Source organism: Dipodomys ordii, unplaced genomic scaffold, assembly GCF_000151885.1.
Source record: "Dipodomys ordii isolate 6190 unplaced genomic scaffold, Dord_2.0 Scaffold8, whole genome shotgun sequence".
NCBI lineage: Eukaryota > Metazoa > Chordata > Mammalia > Rodentia > Heteromyidae > Dipodomys > Dipodomys ordii.
In genome coordinates this window covers 24,521,300-24,540,652 of record NW_012267224.1, presented here as the reverse complement: position 1 = coordinate 24,540,652, position 19,353 = coordinate 24,521,300, and the positions used below count along the sequence as shown (strand labels likewise).

At 37.3% G+C, this 19,353-nt stretch overlaps 1 protein-coding gene across 1 annotated transcript in view; it reads left to right on the top strand.

Annotated features, from left to right (window-relative positions):
- The window catches only part of Fryl (FRY-like), a 224,823-nt gene that overhangs the window by 132,600 nt on the left and 72,870 nt on the right, over positions 1 to 19,353 (top strand). The window contains exons 17-27 of the mRNA XM_013008917.1: positions 1,505 to 1,676; positions 2,053 to 2,185; positions 5,967 to 6,074; positions 9,202 to 9,439; positions 10,466 to 10,651; positions 10,905 to 10,991; positions 12,528 to 12,796; positions 13,437 to 13,632; positions 14,843 to 14,967; positions 16,574 to 16,631; positions 19,236 to 19,327. Coding sequence (XP_012864371.1) covers positions 1,505 to 1,676; positions 2,053 to 2,185; positions 5,967 to 6,074; positions 9,202 to 9,439; positions 10,466 to 10,651; positions 10,905 to 10,991; positions 12,528 to 12,796; positions 13,437 to 13,632; positions 14,843 to 14,967; positions 16,574 to 16,631; positions 19,236 to 19,327 — 1,664 coding nt within the window. The remainder of the gene's footprint in view (positions 1 to 1,504; positions 1,677 to 2,052; positions 2,186 to 5,966; positions 6,075 to 9,201; positions 9,440 to 10,465; positions 10,652 to 10,904; positions 10,992 to 12,527; positions 12,797 to 13,436; positions 13,633 to 14,842; positions 14,968 to 16,573; positions 16,632 to 19,235; positions 19,328 to 19,353) is intronic.

Genomic DNA, 19,353 nt, shown 5'->3' with positions numbered 1-19,353 from the left:
TTGCCATCCTCCCCCTGCCCCCCCTACCCTATCTTCCTCCCCCCTTAAAAATATTTTCTTATTTAAATTTGTGAAAGTAATTTGTTTTCCTACTGAGGTTTTCATACTAGAAGTGGTATAGTTTTATGCTTGTGAAAGCCAACTATGTTAAAACTAGATAAAATTATTCATTAACCCATTTAGTCTAATATATACAAATTTCAGTACACTAAGAAAATGAATAAGTGAGTTTATGTCAGCCAAGTCCAGCACATCCTAAGTATATTCTGTGATTTTGTGACACAGGACCCTATGATAGGTATACTATTGGAAGTCGTCACTGTGTGTCATTTCAAAGATGAGTAGGACCTAATTATAAGACCTAAAGTCGTGGGCTGAGAAGGTAGCTCAGTGGTAGAGCGCTTGCCTTGCATGCATGAGGCCCTGGGTTCGATTCCTCAGCACCACATAAGCAAAAAGAAAAAAGCCGGAAGTGGTGCTGTGGCTCAAGTGGTAGAGCGCTAGCCTTGAGCTGAAGAGCTGAGGGACAGCGCCTAGGCCCAGAGTTCAGGCCTCATAACCGGACCCCACCCCCCCCAAAAAAAAGACCTAAAGTCTTAATCTTATTTAGATGAAAAAAATAGAGTTCTCTTCTCCTCCTGTGTTCTGTTGTATTACCTTGCCCACTCAATGGGCTGTGTATGCCCCATTAAAAGATTATTCTTAGAGGTTATAGTTTGAGATAGGACATTAGTGATGCAGACCGAAGGCAGACCATGTACAGAAAATAAACACAGACAAGCAGTCGAGTTTGGGGAAAAGATCATACTTTTGGTTTGACCCTGTTTAACCTGAGCCATCTTTTGACATCCAAGTGGAGTTGTCATATTAGTCTGAGTTGAGAGGACAAGGACAGGTATAAAAATTCTTGCTACTCTGGAAAGAGAGTATCCATGTAAACTAGGCTGAAGAAGCGCCTGAAAAGAAATACAGAGGACATGGCCAGCAGTGGCACAGAAAGCACTTAGGGAAAGGGATATTTGATGCCCAGGCCTTTGTCAAATGGGATGCAATGTGAAGAATGAAGAATGGAAGTGTTCCTTCCATTACAATGGTTGGACATCATTACAAGATATAGGATATGTTCAGTTGAAAGGAGAAGGGTGAGGACTGAAAGCAAAGAAAAGATCATGGATGGTATATTTAAGAAAAAAGTTTCTTTTTCTGTGAAGTAGGAGAAAAGTTACCTAGTTAGAAAAGAGAGGGGTATGCCAGAGGAATCAAACTGAGTTGAAGAAGGATGGAGAGTTTGAAATAAATCTTAAGAGATTATAAGGGACAGTTGACTAGAAATAAAAATTTGAGAATTTGATACCAGAGCAAATCCTTTAAGTCATGGTGGCATGGTTTACCTTATGACCTTCTCCCTTCCATTTCCCCACAATTAGTTGATGAGATGTTTTAAAGGTAAGGAAAGCTGGTGCACCACACTGATTTCTTCCTTTTGGAACTATTTTCTCTGAAGAGAATGAACATAGGCCTCAGAGTCTTCCTCGTAATAGCAGACAGTTTGCAGCAGAAAGATGGTGAGCCACCCATGCCAACAACAGGAGTGATTCTTCCCTCAGGAAATACTCTTCGGGTAAAGAAAATTTTTCTCAATAAAACCTTGACAGATGAAGAGGCAAAAGTCATAGGTTAGTGTTACCTGAAATAAATTACTTTGTACTGTTGTTCAATATTCTCTAATTTTAAAAAGTATGAATAAACCTAAAATGTATATATTTTCCAAGTATGTTCATCTCACGGTATACCATCATACCATGTAAATGCATTTTGATAATCTACATAATCTTCATGTCAAAAGTCTTCTCAAATCTATTTTCTCACAGGATACCTTGAGAAATTTGTAATTCCTTCAAATCAATTTGAGTTCTCTCCATAATAACCGTTTCTCCACTTATTCTGAAGCTGATAATCACAAAAGGCATATGTAACTAGAAATTCCTTCTTTTTATGTATTCTTTATTTAATTTCTGACATTTTATAATTATGAGGATTTTTTCTCCCTAGGAATGTCAGTTTACTATCCTCAAGTAAGAAGAGCACTAGATAGCATTCTCCGACATTTGGACAAAGAAGTTGGGAGACCAATGTGTATGACTAGTGTGCAGATGTCTAATAAGGAGCCTGAAGATATGATTACGTACGTAGTAAATGATTTATCTTTATTGCTCTTTCAGCTTTCCTAAGAGTACAGATAGTTGGTTCTTGCTTACCATATATTTCCTTATATTCTCACATTGCTCTCTGCAATAATTATTTTTTTGGGGGGTGTGGGGGTCCAGTTGTGGGCTGAACTCTGGGCCTGGGTGCTCTCCCTCAGCTCTTCAGCTCAAGGCTAGCGCTCTACCAATTGAGCCACAGTGCCACTTCCAGCTTTTTTTCTTTTTGCTTATGTGGTGCTGTGGAATCGAACCCAGGGCCTCAAGCATGCAAGGCAAGCACTCTACCACTGAGCCACCTTCCCAGCCCCTCTGCAATAATTTTAAAGATAGTGTATCCCACATGCTCAGTTTTGTTCTTCAACATGATCATCAAACTAGTGTAGATAATAAAACTCACCTTGAATCCAGCCTAGTTCATTTGACTGACAAGGCCTTATACTTACTCCATGAATGATGGATAAGTCCTCGCGGGTGGGCTAGAACAGCTTTTTTTTTTTTCCCCAAGTCATGGGGCTTGAACTCTGGGCTTGGGTGCTGTCCCTCAGCTCTTCAGCTCAAAGCAAGCACTCTACCGCTTGAGCCACAGCGCTACCTCCGGTTTTCTAGTGCTTTATGGAGATAAGAGTCTCATGGACTTATCTGCCTGGACTGGCTTTGAACAGCGATCCTCAGATCTCAGCCTCCTGAGTAGCTAGGATTACAGGCGTGAGCCACCAGCGCCCGGCTCAGAACAGCTTTTTAAGTCAAAGAAATTGTCTTATTTCCAGAGTCCTGCTAACCAAGAAATAGAAATCCTGAAAATATAGACCAGTTATTTTTGTGTCCTGGAATCAGACTGTACAGAAGGGTATAAATGGTTTTTTGTTTGTTTTGAAGAAACTACCTCATTCCATCTTACCCATAAGCTTGAAATTGTCTTCTAGCATCTTTTTTCTTTATTGTTAGAAACTTCCTTCTCAGGAAAATGCATTTTATGGCAATAAGTTCTTCTACATGGAACAGTCTACGTACATATTGTAGAAAATATCAAATATTTGAATTATGTATCTTAGAATACTAAGTTGGTGATTTGATTTCTCAAGTTATCTAATTTGTTGTTACTATTAACTAATGTATTGTAATGACTCTTTGAATGTCTTTAATGTGTTTTGGTTTTTTGTTTCGTTTTGTCGGTTGTGGGATTTGAACTCTGGACCTTTGCATTGTGCCTGAGCTCTTTAGTTCAAGGCAAATACTCTACCACTTGAGCCACAGTGCCATTTTCGGTATTCTGGTGATTTATTGGAAATAAGAGTCTCATGGACTTTCCTGCCTGGACTGACTTTGAATGGCTATCCTCAGAGGCTCCTGAGTAATTTAGTATTACAGGCGTGAGCCACTGGTGCCTGGCAGTTTTGTGTGTGTGTGTGTGTGTGTGTGTGTGTGTGTGTGTGTTTAATTACTTCCTGTGGGACATCTTTCTTTCATTAGTGATACTTTCCTGACTGTTTTGTAGCATCTCAAATGACAGCACTGTCAATATTCCCTTACCAGTTCTTTCTCTGTAACTCCATTAACACTCAATTTAAATTTCACTTCTGTGCATTTTAGTTCAAGGTCTTTAAGACAGAAAGTGTTTCTTCAATGATCTAGAGAGACACAGGATGAATGAAGATTTTCATTACTTGTACCTGCTAGGCAGAGCCTGCCTGGAGGCTGCCATAAAAAGGTCAGAGAATTTGAGAAGAGAGAGAAATTAATCCAAGGCCAGTGTCTTTATTGGGTCCAGAGTGTTACTCAAACATGTTTCCTGCAGGGAGTTTTAATTGATGTGTTTAAAGAAAGGAGTGACACGTTCGAGAATGTCATGCTGAGCTGATGGACGCCATGGTCAGCTTATCTGCTTGGTGCATGTAGGCCAGGCTACCCGATAGGGAGGTAACAGGTACATAGATGGATCCCACTGAGGAGCTGGTAGATGATGACTAGTAGAAACTATCAAGAGTGAAATGAGAACGTTAATATGGATTTAATGGATACTGAGAACATAAAATTGTAAGCATTCACTACAGTGTTACCACTTTTCTGTTCTTTACTGAACTTCCATCTTTGTGAACCAATCCTCACTTCTGATTAACAATTTGCAAATAAGCAGGTCATCATAGTGGTCCATTTTTCTATGTGTGTGAGCTGGACAGTTGATGTAACCTGTCCAGTCACCAACAGCCTTCAAAGACATGGTGTGATGGGTCACTGGTCATGGTGTACATCTGTCACTTGAACAGTGCCTCATGGAATAATCAGCAAACATTAATGCCCATTAGTGTGTATCATTATAGTTAATGTGTATCAGGTGCAGTTCAGCCATGTTGTTGGGGACTGGTATTATTTCACTGAACTACAATAACTAAAATGTATGCAGTTGGAGGCCATGGAAAAAGAAGAGGACTATGTAATAATCTCTGAAAGGAAACTTAGAACATCCTAATTCTTTTCTGCATAAGGTTTAACTTATTAGACCAACTAGAGAATAATTTGGATGAAATAAGTTTGCTAAAATCTTTACCATGAAATAATAGACAAATGTTTTGGGGTTTTTTTTGTTGTTGTTGTTGGTAGTGAGGCTTGAACTCTGGGCTTGGGTGCTGTCCCTGTGCTCTTCAGCTCAAGGCCAGCACTCTACCATTTGAGCCACAGTGCCATTTCTGGTTTTCTAGTTTATTGGAGATAAGAGTCTCATGGACTTTCCTGCCTGTGCTGGCTTTGAACTGTGATCTTCAGCACTCAGCTTCCTGAGTAACTAGGAATATAGGCGTGAGCCACCACCACTCAGCTAGACAAATGTTTTAAGAGATTATACATTTAAAGTAAGAAAATAACTGTAAGAAAATAGAAAGGCTGGGTATAGAGCTTAGCAGGGAAGCATCTGCTTACCATGCACAAGGACAAGGACCTGGTTTAATTCCTCCAGCACCCTCTGCCCACACAGAAATACAGTAGGGTTTTAAAAAATCAGCATATTTGATTATATAACATTTAAATATGTATATTCATGTGTGTATATCCCAGGAGGACAAGAGGAAACATTACCAACAGTGACGTGACAATTTCTGATTCAGAATCTCTTCTTTGTACAGACTATTAAGTGAAAGAATTCAAATATTTAGAAATCTAGTAACATCCATACTATTGTTTATAAATATTAATTATGTAAATATCTGAATGGCTAAATTATTATTTACTCAAAGTGTTCTTAATATGTGAAATAATTAAGTAGGTTTAAATAATAATGTTTAATATAATTGCTGTACGTGTGGGGCTTTTTATGTTGTATTTTGTTTTTTGGCAGTACTAGAGTTTAAACCCAAAGCCTCATGCTTACTCTGCTTGGCCGATACACTTCATTGAGTCAGACATCTAGTTCAGTCTTGTGGTGGTTATTTTAGAGATGAATTTTCTCAGACTTTTATGCCTGGGCTAGCTTTGAACTGTGATCCTCCAAGGCTCAGCCTCCTGAGTAATCACAGGCATGAGCTGCTAGTACCTGGCCTATGTTTTCTATTTAATGAATGCTTTTTTTTTTTTTTTGCTTCATATCTGCTTTAATTATTTGTTAAAGAATTGATAATTATCTACTAGAATTGTATGCTTTCTATATACTCTTTCTTTTAGTAAATTATATTTATGGGTGGGATCCTATCTTCATAATTATTTTTGCAAGTTTAATTCCATTTTCTAACATACATTATACTTAGTTTTGAATCTTTTTTATTTTTTCAGGGGTGAAAGAAAACCCAAAATTGATTTGTTTAGAACTTGTATTGCTGCGATTCCAAGATTGATTCCAGATGGTATGAGTAGAACTGACCTCATTGAATTGTTAGCAAGGTAACAGTTACTCTGTGCTGTTTTAAGGTCTTTACTGTCCCTTCAAATTTATGATATACTTCTGCTATTACTAACATTACAAAGGCCATAATAATTTAATTCTTATTTTCTTAGTTCCTATTTTTTTTGTTATTTTTTTAACTTCTAAAGCTCTTCCAGATCACCCCATAAATATTATTTTTAAACTTTCCATTTTTCTATTTGGTAATATAGTAGTTACAGGATGTAAATAAGTCACTTCTTAACATATGAGTCTCAGCTGTGTGTGATTATATCTGTTTAGGAATTCATTATTTACTCCTATAATCTTTCCTATAGCATCCGGGGGATATTTTTATTTTTCATCCTTTGACTTTTATTTATCTTCTCTGTTCCAGGTATAACGTAGCCCTATTAAATAAATAATTAACCTGACACCCAAACTCCCAAAATGATTTGAGGTAGTATCCTGCTGAAAACTGCTATGTTGGTTGCACTAAATATCCCAAATAGGTTTTCTGTTAATAAGTCCACATGTCTATTAATGTGGATTAACAGTCCTAGAGATGGTATTAGATGGTGAGCATTGACTGCATTCCTGTAGGCATGTTGTCCCCCTGCATGGATTTAGTACCTCGTCCACAATTTCACAGCCTCTGCCCCTAAGGGAAAATTAAGTACAGTGACTGGAATGGAGCAGCGAGACTTAACAGTTTGTAAGATGTTTACTGTTGCCAGACACTTAGCATGTAGCCTGAAACTAAACCCACAATGAGTACATCGAATAAATTGCTCCAAGAACTCCTTCTACCCCTTCTTAAGTACATCCACCATTGCATACAACCACACATCAGCTCTCAGCTGTGTCAAGCAGAGATAGAATAATATTTGTCTTCAGTGAGTTTTATGAGGAGAGACTGAACCGTTATATAACTTGTTTTATTTCCTACTCCAACTCCTAATTTTTCCTGTGAATTAGAGTACAGAGTTGCATGTCTGGTATGGTAGTATATACCTTTAATCCTAGTACTTAAGAAGCTAATGCAGAAAGATTGTGAGTTGAGGGCAGCCTATGGTACATAGGGAGAACCTTTTGGAATGAATGACAGAGCTTATTAAATGAACGTTAGCATACATGTGAATTCTGTAAACCTTTGGAAGAGCAATAAACAGCTACTGTTCAATTCTCTTCTGTTTTCTTCTACTCACCTAAACCCACATATTTGTGGAAGGTGAACTAACAAGGTAGACTTTGAATGGTCCCAGCGAGAATGGAAATGCTCTATGGCGGCTAGGTTTGGGGGACCGTGTTAAGGAACCAGTATCTGAACAGGGAATGACAGTTTGTGTGGCTGTTTTTTTGGTCCTTTACTTATAATACTCACTTTATCTCCCTGGTAAGGAAGATCTTTTGTCCTCTATAACCTTTAGAATTTTGATGTTTAAATCTTTTTTTATTTACAAACACAGGAAAAAAGCAAGCCAAACAAAGATGCATTGTAAATTTGTACACTTGGCTGAAGTCTCTAAGGGAAGTTAAGTAATTTCCCTGCTTCTAATTAACCAGGCATCATTGTTATCTCCTCTTTACAATTAACTAATCCATGTATCTCCTGAGTCACATAGATATGTTTAAGATACTTGGACATTCCTAGATTTAATGGATGTTCAAATCTTTAAAGGAATATTCTTACTCCCCTCTCTACAGCATCTCCCATGATGTCACTATCAGAGACATTGTGTGTACTAGAGATCCTTTCTCTGACTCTGTTTGCTTCTATGTCCCCTCAACTACATTCCACGGCCTCCTCTCTGTCATCATGGATCAATCCATCTTCCCAGCTGCCCATGCATATAAACCCTCAACCTCTTGTCCTAGGACTTGAACTCAGGGTCTGGGTGCCATCCCTCAGCTGTTTGTCAAGGCTAGTGCTCTACCACTTGAACCACAGCTTCATTTCCAGAATTTTGGTTGTTAATTGGAAATAGCTAACCTTTTCTGCACGGATTTCCTTGCCTCGGTTGGGTTCAAACTGCGATCCTCAGATCTCAGCCTCCTGAGTAGGCATGAGCCACCAGTACCTGACATGTGGCATATCCCTTACCTTATTCATTCAAGCTACTTGTAACACTAATGCATTGGTCTTTATTGACAGTCATTTAAATCATCTTTAGACACCAAATCAGTAACTCTTATTCATATACTATTAAAGATTAGTGGTTGTATTACTACAGCACGTTTAATGGCTTTCTTACTTAGCATTTTCTATATTATGTTAAAATTATATAAGGTTTGTGTTCATGGTTTCATGCTATTTTAATGTCTTTCAGAAGTAATTTTATTTTGTATAAGTTACATATTATGATTTGTTTAGACTTAAATTGTCTTTAGGGCCTTATGTGTTGTAGACTCATTCTTTTTCTCTGCATACCTTATTTATGATGTTATTCATAAATTCAAGAATTGTGTCTGTTAAATTGATTCCATCTCAGTTTTTGGTATTTATTTTATCATCTAATGTTTAACATCAGGTGAATGGAAGAAATGATTAAATCATGTTCTTTCCAGTGATAGTGAAAGACTAATGTGAGAGAGGATGGAGATATTATATGATTGGACATCGTGCAGGGACAAGGAACCTTTTTCCTGCCAAGGGCCATTTGCATATTTATAACATCATTTGTGGACCATACAAATTTCTAGTACAGGCAGCTGGCCAAGAACAGCTGACAGGAAGCATACATTTCTGTCTTGTCATGTACCAAGTTATTTTTTGGGCCTTATTCAGACTGCAGGCCAGACGTTCCCCATCCCTGGATTATTGGATAGCAATATATAGTATTTTAAGGATTAAAGAATTTTTTTAACTGGGATTCTGATGTCATATATATTCTAAGCTTCTTAAGATCAGAATTACATTATTCTGACTTATAGTAAAAGAAAAATAACTAATATAAATCATTTCATACGCAAATTTAAATGAGTATAGGCCAGCATAAGAATGAAAATAGCACAAAAAAGTGAACATTAGTTTCTGTCTTACAAACAAGGAAGAAGTATATGTTCTAATACTGTAGATTTAAGTTTTATATGATAAAACTGTAGGAAAGGCTCTGAGGTTTACTAATGAAATTTTGTTCTTGGTAGGCTCACAGTTCATATGGATGAAGAACTGCGTGCTCTGGCTTTCAATACACTGCAGGCACTAATGCTTGATTTTCCAGATTGGCGGGAGGATGTTCTTTCAGGATTTGTTTATTTTATTGTCCGTGAAGTGACTGATGTCCACCCTACCCTTCTTGATAACGCTGTAAAGATGCTGGTACAGTTAATAAATCAGTGGAAACAAGCAGCCCAGATGCATAACAAAAACCAGGACTCTCAGGTACCGAACATCCCATACTTTTCTTTTGTTTTGATCAGTGGTGAATGACCAGTAATGATATTCATAGACATTTACTTTCTTTTTTTTTTGGTCGGTCATGGGGCTTGAACTCTGGGCCCGGGCGCTGTCCCTCAGCTCTTCAGCTCAAGGCGAGTGCTCTACCACTTGAGCTACAGCGCCACTTCCGGTTTTCTGATAGTTATTGGAGATAGGAGTCTCACAGTCTCTCCTGCCCGGGCTGGCTTTGAACCCCAATCCTCAGATCTCAGCCTCCTGAGTAGCTAGGATTACAGACATGAGCCACTAGCACCCGGCGACATTTACTTTCTTAAACACTGTTTTTTATTAATTTTATTTGTTCTCGGTGTCATTATAACTCCTTGCACTGAACTTTCCAACAGTTGATTTGTCTGGTCTTTCTAACCCTCTTCCTATGATAGCAATTAGATTTAAATGAGCATAGAAAATTCTAGATCATACTTAGGGGTATTTCCAATATTTTTAAAGCTTATACAATAAAAATGTTTGGTATCTTCTGTTTGGATTATTTGATTGTTTTAGTGTTGCATGGTTACAATATTTGGGTTCCTTAACCATAAAAGGGGACATGTAGTGCTATAATGTATAAATCACAGAACATTGGAATTTTAGAGCCAAACCATCTGAGCCAACCAAGCCTCACAAACTTTTAATGTACACACAAATCACCAGCCACTGAGAACCTGTTTGTAACAAACTCCTAGGTGATGCTGGGCTACTGTATGAAAGATGCATTCCAGTTCCCTCTTGGAGAAATAATAGAAGTATTCATCCCAAGGTTACAGGGTAGTCAGAGGACAACAGAAGTTCTGTACATTGTCCATGTACACACTGCCAGTGAAGTGCCTTTTTGTTGATGCACATTGCGTTAATTAAATAAATATATAAACTTCTAGAAAAGCAGACCTGTAGCCATAATTTCCATGACTTCTTTTAGAGTGTATATATGCATATTTCTATTTTTTAATTATATTTAATTTTTTCAAGCATGGTGTTGTTAATGGAGCGTCTCATCCCCCTCCTCTGGAAAGGAGCCCATATTCCAGTGTGTTCCATGTAGTGGAAGGGTTTGCACTTGTCATTCTCTGTAGCAGCCGACCTGCCACTAGGAGATTAGCCGTCAGTGTCCTTAGAGAAATTCGGGCTTTATTTGCACTTTTGGAAATACCTAAGGTAAGATTTGGGCTTTTCACTTAGTTGTCTAATGAAAATACTAAAAACCATCCTGTTGTCCATCTTTATTCCACTTCCATTACTAATGTCAGAACTTACTCTGTATAAGACCCTTCTTGAGAAGACCTAAACTAATCCACCTGCACTGAGTTCCCTTTGTAACAAAAATGCACAATGGCGTTTTCAGCTATGACTACTTTGCCTAAGCATAGCATTCACAATGTTTTAGATGCATAATGTCTTGTTTTTACAGGGTGATGATGAATTAGCAATAGATGTAATGGACAGGCTGAGCCCATCCATTCTGGAGAGCTTCATACATCTCACTGGAGCTGATCAGGTAACTGTAACCATTTCAGGCCCTCTGCCTGTTTAGCTTTATGGTAGACATGGTCATGTACAAACAAGCATAAGTGAATGTTCTTGACAGATGCCTTAAAAATAAAAAAGCATTTTTGAAGTGGCATTTGTGAGGCCAGAGGTGTGGCTCGGGTGGTAAAGTATCTGGCTAACAAGCACAAGGCCCTAAGTTCAAACCCCAGTATCATACATACTACACACATGTGCACACATACACCAAAGTGATACTTGCTTGTACTATGGCTTGTTTTTATTCCCTAGAAATGAAGATAATTGTACCTTGGTTAAGTTTCTCTTAAGTTTAATGGTATTGTGGATTATTACTGTTCATAACAGCTCATAATTTTTGATGCAGAGATACTGATTAAAATAATGAAAATAAGTTGTTGAAATTCAAAGGAAAAATCTTGTACTCCACTGCAGTGAATGCTTTTGATTTATCACATGGATGAATTGCAGTGGATCATCTATGTAATTGAATGTACTATGCCAGCCGTATGTAATTTGACTCAGTAAAATGGAGAGAAACACTCTCAGTAAATATTACAGAGAAAAGTTAGGCAAAATTATTATTGTTGTTACTATTATTAATGTTGGACATTGAACTCAGAGCTACATGCAGGCAATACCAAACTATTGAGCTACATCTCTAGCTCAACTTAACACAAACTTTCTTAGCTTGATTTGGTGGGGATGGGGGGGTAGATAAGGTGGCCCTGTGAAAACTCACAGTTGATAAATAATAATAGCCACATAGAAGAATAATATCCACACTTTGCTACTTGGCTTTTCTTTCCATCCTATTTTGGAACACATGGACAAAAGGTTAATATGCTTTCTGCATAACAGCTAGCTTTTATAATTTATGAATTATATACAACCAAGAGAACTTAGTAATAAAATTTTATAAGCCTAAGAGATTATTAAAAGTATACAGAATTAAAAGAATCTTGTTTGTGATAAAAACTGATTTACACAGAAAGAGTATTAGGTGACTTGCTTTTAGTTTTTAATGACTAGAATGTTCTGAAGGTAAATCTTATTTCTTTAGTTTTACATTTTGTATATTATCAAACAAATACTTAAGAGTGTTGCCTCTGGAGGAGAGAGCCTGTTCCAGTTTCTTCCACCCACTCATGCATAGTTAGTGCACATCAATGTGAATGTCAGTAGTTCACTTTTTAGCTCTTTAGCAATTTCAACTTGTCTATGAAAGTTGAATATTCATATATTTCTTAAGTAGTGGGTCTTATCCTTTTTGATCCTTTTGAGAGAGATCCATTTGCCCAGGTTGTCAAATTTCCATTACTCTCAGAAAAACCCATCTACACCTACACAAAGGTATGTTGTATTCAGTTTTTAGAAATCCACTACTCCCTTTCATCAATTTTGGATCTCATCTTGTATTCTAGAACCTAACAATAGACTACTTCTAGTTTAAAGCAATTATTATGCTAAGACAATGAACTATAAAAAGGTTCAATAATCATTTTCTCCCTCTTCCCCCTCTCGTTAGACTACTCTGTTGTATTGCCCCAGCTCTATAGATTTACAGACATTAGCAGAATGGAACTCTTCTCCCATTAGCCACCAGTTTGATGTGATTAGTCCATCGCACATATGGATATTTGCACATGTGACCCAAGGCCAAGACCCATGGATCATAAGTCTCTCTAGTTTTTTAAAGCAAGAGAACCTTCCTAAACACTGTTCTACAGCTGTGAGCTATGCCTGGATGTTTGCATACACAAGGCTTCAGTTGTTGTCCCCGCAGGTTGATATAAAGTAAGTGATTTTCCTAATTTAATTTTCTTTGTTTTGTGCCGGCCTTGAGGCTCAAACTCGGGTGGGCACTGTCCTTCAGCTTTTTTGCTGAAGATAAGTTCTCTGCCACTTAAGCCACAGCTTCTCATCTGGTGGTTTTTGTTTCGGTGGTTTAATTGGAGATAAGTGTCTCATGGACTTTCCTGCTCTGGCTGGCTTTTAAACCATGATCTTCAGCTCTCACCCTCTTGAGTAACTAAGATTTCAGGTGTGAGCCACCAGTGCCCAGTTTCCTTGTCTTAATTTAAAAATGGATTGCCTGTAAACTTTTGTAATTTGTGGATTTCAAAAGTGATACAAATTGGAAGTCTTGTAACTAGTGTGGTATCCTGTATTGATATCTCAAAGAGGAAGAAGAAAACTAAAATGCTGATCTTAGTACTCCTTTGACTTTTCATGTATTCTGTCTTTACATAACAGGAACATGCTTGGTACACAGCATATAATTTATTCATGTATCTCTTATATCATTCTAGAGAATATTACTATTGCTACCTTTATGCTAATCATTCCCCCTAATTTGATAGAAATTTAGTATTAGTTATATTTAGGAACATGTTGTACTAACCTGGTTTTTTTTTCTTGCTGCCTTTTTCCTCAGTAGCCCTATCAATGCTAAGAAAGTAAATACAACCACAAGCAGTGACTCATACATTGGCCTGTGGAGAAACTATCTGATTCTTTGCTGCAGTGCGGCAACATCCATGTCATCTCCAGCATCTGCAGGTTCTGTGAGGTGTTCTCCTCCTGAGACGCTGGCGTCCACCCCCGACAGCGGCTATAGCATTGACTCCAAAGTAAGTCTTATCAGATCCACTGTGGAATCCAAAGGGCACCACGGAATGAGTATTTAAAATTGTCTCTTCATAGAAAAGAACAAAATGCTGAAACAAGGATATAGGCTGACCCCTTGTAACAATGAGATGTTACATTATGTTAAAAACCAATTTTACAACTTGGGGGGGGGCAAAAAGAGGGGGGCATTGGAGAGGTAGGGAAGGAAGGGATGTTAGGGGATAAACAAAGGAGGAAGTAACAGTGCTCCATAGGAAATGTACTCATTACCTTATTCATGAAACTGTAACCCCTCTATACACTAATTTTACAATAAAAGAAGAAATAAATTTCTCTTCATAAAGTAACTTGGTTGCAAAGTATGTTACTTATTTGCACTGAAGAAGAAAATACTTAAAGAAATCTTCCTGTTGTGGATTTTTGGTTGAGACCAATGATACAGATAGTGATTTTCATTAAGGAAAAGTAAATCCTTTTTTTTTGTTTTTGTTTTTTGGTCATGGGGCTTGAACTTACCCTGGGCTTGTCCTTGAGCTCTTCAGCTCAAGGCTAGCCACTTTAGCCACAGTGCTTTTTCCAGTTTTCTGATGGTTAATTGGAATCTCATGGACCTTCCTGCTCAGTCTGGCTTTGAACCATGATCCTCAGCTCCCATATTCCTGAGTAGCTAGGATTACAGGTGTGCCCAGCTTAAAAGAAAATACTTTTAAGGAAGGCATCATAACCTTTTCTCCTTCTTATCCCTGAAATTCTCTCACTTCTCAGTTCCTAAATTGGAACTAAGTGCTGTTGTAGAATGGGGACTCATAAAAGAACAGTTATGTAGTAGTTTTTGTGTTATACCAAATGCACGATTGAAGGAATGTTAAGATCCAGGTGTCTGCTTTAACACTGCTGACTATATTAAAAGTAATTTTGTTCTATTCATGTGTATGGATCAAAAGGTACATAGTATCGGCCAGGGGGTATCGGCTATTGTAGATGATGAATCACTAATAAATTAAGAGAGCCACAAACAAGTTCTGAACTTGTAGTTACTATTGGACACATCAACTTTTCTAGACTATATACTGTAGATTAGTTTTGAAGCAGCATTCATTGCCATCATTTTATCCCTTTGTTGTCATTGACTAAAGGCTGTTGAAATGTCAAATTCAGTAGTAACTGGATGTGGTTTTACCAGTGGCTGATGTACATATAATTTTTTCTCAGATTATTGGCATCCCATCCCCCTCATCCTTGTTTAAGCACATAGTTCCAATGATGCGCTCCGAGAGCATGGAAATCACAGAATCCCTGGTTCTAGGACTTGGCAGGACCAACCCAGGAGCTTTTAGGTAATTGTTTATGGTTTCTCTCTGCATGAAAATAATACATGTATTACTTAGAGGCATGGGAGACTAGAGCAGAATATTTCCTAGGATAATTTCATACCAGCCTTTTTGCAATTATCTGTCTAGATTATAATTAAGTAAACTAACAAAATATTAATTTATTTTCTAATTCTTATTGACCAAATTAGGACTTTATTTTTTTTCAGAGTTCTTTATTTCTTCTCTGTGCTGGGGATTGAACCCAGGGCTTCTTGCATGCTAAGTACGCACTCTGCTGTACAGCCCATTTCACTGAATTGTTACGAAAATAAAAATATTTCTGTGTATAAATGTGTGCTAAAATTTTATGTAAATCCTTAATACATTCTAACTCTATTTACATCTATCTGAATGTGATATTCATCTCATGGTTAACACAGATTTTTTTCTTCTTATGAAAAAGAATTACAGTAATTCGAAAAATTATATGCATATTTTACAAAATTCTTGATGTTTCTGATATTAATAAAGCAAATTCTTCCTTTTCCTGAAGGCTTACTTTTTTGTTTTTTGCTAGGCCCTAAATGTATTTGAAAGTAGATATGTCATTATCTTTGATGTTCGTGCTTTTCTTCAGGATTAACATGCTCAAAGAATAGGTTAACAAATCATAAATATAGATGTGGGATTCCTTTTTCATCAATAAAGTTTTAGAAAAGTATTTTATGACATACTGTTGGCTAATAGAAAACTGAGATATAAAAGTTCTTTCAACTCTGAAAATACCTTGATTGTTAGCAGTTTTCTATAAATGAAGAAATCATAGGTTTATTTTGGTTTTTTGTTACTAGTGCTATAAAATTTTTTCAGAATCTTATGCAATGAGTACTTACTAAATTTATAATCACATTTTTAAAAAGCTGAATATTGTGAACACCTGTAATTCTGGTGACTGGGGAGGAGGCAGGAAGATTTCAAGGTCAAGGGCAGCTCTACCAAACTTAGGCCACCCTATCTCAAAAGTAAAATGCAAACCAAAAGGGCTGTGGCTGTTGGTCAAGTATTAAGAATACTTGTTTATCAAATACTGGTTCAATCCCCAGTACTTAGAGAGAAAGTTAAATAGACACTCATTATTTTTGACCCCATGATTTCACTTGTAAAATTAATCCTGAGGAAGTAATCAGAAATGAAAATAGTGATTGCTAGACTCACTGTTCGTTATAGAAGTAAGTCAAGTGAAATTGATTGATTCAGTATTTTAGTGAAAACAGGAAAATTGTGGTAGCCCACTCTAGTGAATAATATTCACTGATGACATGTGAAAGTAGCTGTTAGTGCTGAGTAAGGAACAAATGATACCATTACTCATATAATAATGTTTCAGCTACATAAAATACATGTGGATTACAAAATGATGGGGAATAAACATTGATAATATTCTGTAAGTTCATTAGTTGGCCTGTATCATTATTTGTGGTTCTATAATATAAAAATGTGATATTTTATATTCAAAATAAAACAACAACAATGTGATCAGCATTAATATCAAAATATATCATTATGTTATTCATAAATTTGTTAGATTCTGTGTAGGTATTAATAAAAGAGAATATCATTTTTCTTCTAGGGAATTAATAGAGGAATTACATCCGATAATTAAAGAAGCACTTGAAAGAAGGCCAGAGGTAAGATGTGTTCTATAGTTTTTCTATCATTGAATTTTATTTGGCTAATACTTATTTTTCTGCATTGTATCCTATGTATTATACCAGAAGCTTGAGATTAAGAGAGAAAAGAATATATAATGCATAGTTAAACTTTATTTTCCCAGGTACATTCTTTTGCCCCCACAGGAGAGCATACATAGAACATAGATACCTTTATTTAAACCAATTGAAAAATTTCTCTATCTTATATGAGAGCTTTAAGTAGAGTGTAAGCTGGGGTTGGCAAAAAGTTTCCAATAAATGACCAGATGGTGTATGTTTTCAATTCTGCCAGCCTCACTGTCTGTAAACCTGTTCACCTGCCTTGGTAGCATGATGCTGAGTCTAGAATCAAACCTACAATCTGTACCAGGTTCGGTACTATAGGTTTAGTGAGACAGACATCTATGTCTGTCAAATAAACTTACAGGAAAAAATCAAATAAACTTACAGGAAAAGGTGTTACATAAATATAGAGAAGAAAACCTCAGAGACTTGCCTGTGGAGAACAAAAGGCATTATCAAGGAAATGCTGGTACTTGAGTTTAATTTTTTCAAGCATGTACCCCAGGGTACCAATAAGGCAAAGGCATTCTAGTCAGAAAAAAACAGCATTTGCAAATTTTATAAAAGATGGACTATATATAACAAGGCATATATCTTATGAAAAACTTGTAGCTTCTGCTGTGGCTGATATACTGGTGGTGCTGAGAATTACCCAAGGGGCTTGGGAGGAATTACAAACTTCTAGGCCTATTGAATGAGAATCCCCAGAGTAAAACCCTATTTTTGTAAAGGACCTTAGATGCACCTGTATAGAGCACTGCTAGAGAATTACCACTGTTAAAATTGTGAATCTCTAAGGGAATTTAAACTGGAGAGGAGCTGGTGACAACAACTGTCCTGCAAACAGGAACATCCTAGGTGGTTGCTCACTCCCCTCTTAATCCACCTCGAAGAGTAGCAGCAGCAACCCCATTTTGTTGATAGGATTTTTGTTTCAGAATGATCACTTTGGGAACACATGTGATGATTTATTCCAGGAAACAAAACATAGGAGTGACATTCATGCTTCTGAATTTTGGGGCAAAGCGGTGGGGGTTGATGTCATACAAAATTATTCCATCTGCACAGTGATATGCCTTGAATGTGAGCTATATTCTGGAGCCTGAGACTCACAGTTTTTCTGTAGAAACAAAACAAAACTTGAAGCATTGTAGAAGTCCTCAAGTACTGTTGTGAAGTTCTGCCCCATCAGAGAGAATTTCTGTCAACTTTAGAAAGACCCCAGAGAAGCAAGAAATATAATGAGTTGGTCATTTGCCAGTGGTCCTACTTATGGAAGGCAGTAAAGTAGATCATGGACATAATACTGAAAGACTAATCAGGTGTTTTTGTTATTGTTTATTTTTGCCAATCCTGGGGCTTGAACTTAGGGCCTAGGCACTGTTCCTTAGCTTTTTCACTCAAAGTTGGGGCTTTGTCACTTGTTCAACAGCTCTACTTCTGGTTAATTGGAGATAATAGTCTCACAGTTTTTCCTGCTCAGGCTTGCTTTGAACCTCAATCCTCAGATCTCAGGCTCCTGAGTAGCTAGGTTTACAGTTGTGAGCCACTGGCACCCGGCTCATAATCGGGTCTTTAATTGCCTTATGAAACTTGCTCATAAACAATGAGCTCGAGGAGAAAGTGATGGAGATCTGCACCACACAACCGTTTTGTTTCCTAGTTGAAATGGTACAGCTATTATTGTAGCCGTTACTCCTATTGGCCCTAGTCAATACAAACATTTATTCATTTCATAGTGAGCAAAAACTTTTTCTTCATTTATGTTTATATTCATTTTCTTTGCAAAAATTAAGTAGAAAACTTTGGCATGAACAAAATCTTCAGGATTGTTTTTCCTGCCTCTCTGTTAGATTTTTGCACGTGTTTTAGAGCTTCTTCATACAATGACAGCAGTGTACTAATCCTTTCAATTCCTCCAACATTACCAGATTAGGCCAGGAACTGGTGACTCACATCTTTAAGCCTAACTACCCAGGAGACTGAGACCTAGAAGACTGAAGTTAGAAGCCAGTTAGTCAGAAAAGTCCAAGAGAATATTCTTCTCAAATGATCAGCAAAAATCCAGGCTGGAGGCCCTACTCTAGTAGTTACAGGGCCAACTGAGCAAGCCAGCCATGCGAGAGTGAAGTGAGGTCCTGAGTCCAAACCCTGGTACCAATAAAACTGTCAGATTAGCAAATCACCTAGAAGTAACTAGAATCTTTATTTCCCCCATATGTCAGAGGTATCATCATGTAAAATACCATGTATTTTTCAGTGCCCAGTCCCTGAGTCCAAACCCGAGTACTGGCACCCAAAAACAAATAAATATGAAAGTATCATGTAGTTTACCTCATTAACTCTTTTGTTGCAATGGTTGAGTGAGTGCTCACAGTCTATAGTGCACAAGCAGAATAATTTTGATGAGGTCTCAAACTCTCTGCTACTGACAGTGTTCTTTCTAAGTCACACAGCAAGTTTTCCTTGCATGGCCCTGATGGCTGCTTAATGAATACCTTTGTGTCTTTGGACTAGAATATGAAGCGGCGCAGGCGTCGAGACATACTGCGAGTACAGCTGGTACGAATATTTGAACTGCTGGCAGATGCTGGTGTCATTAGTCACAGGTTGGTACTGGATTTGGTTTTGTTTT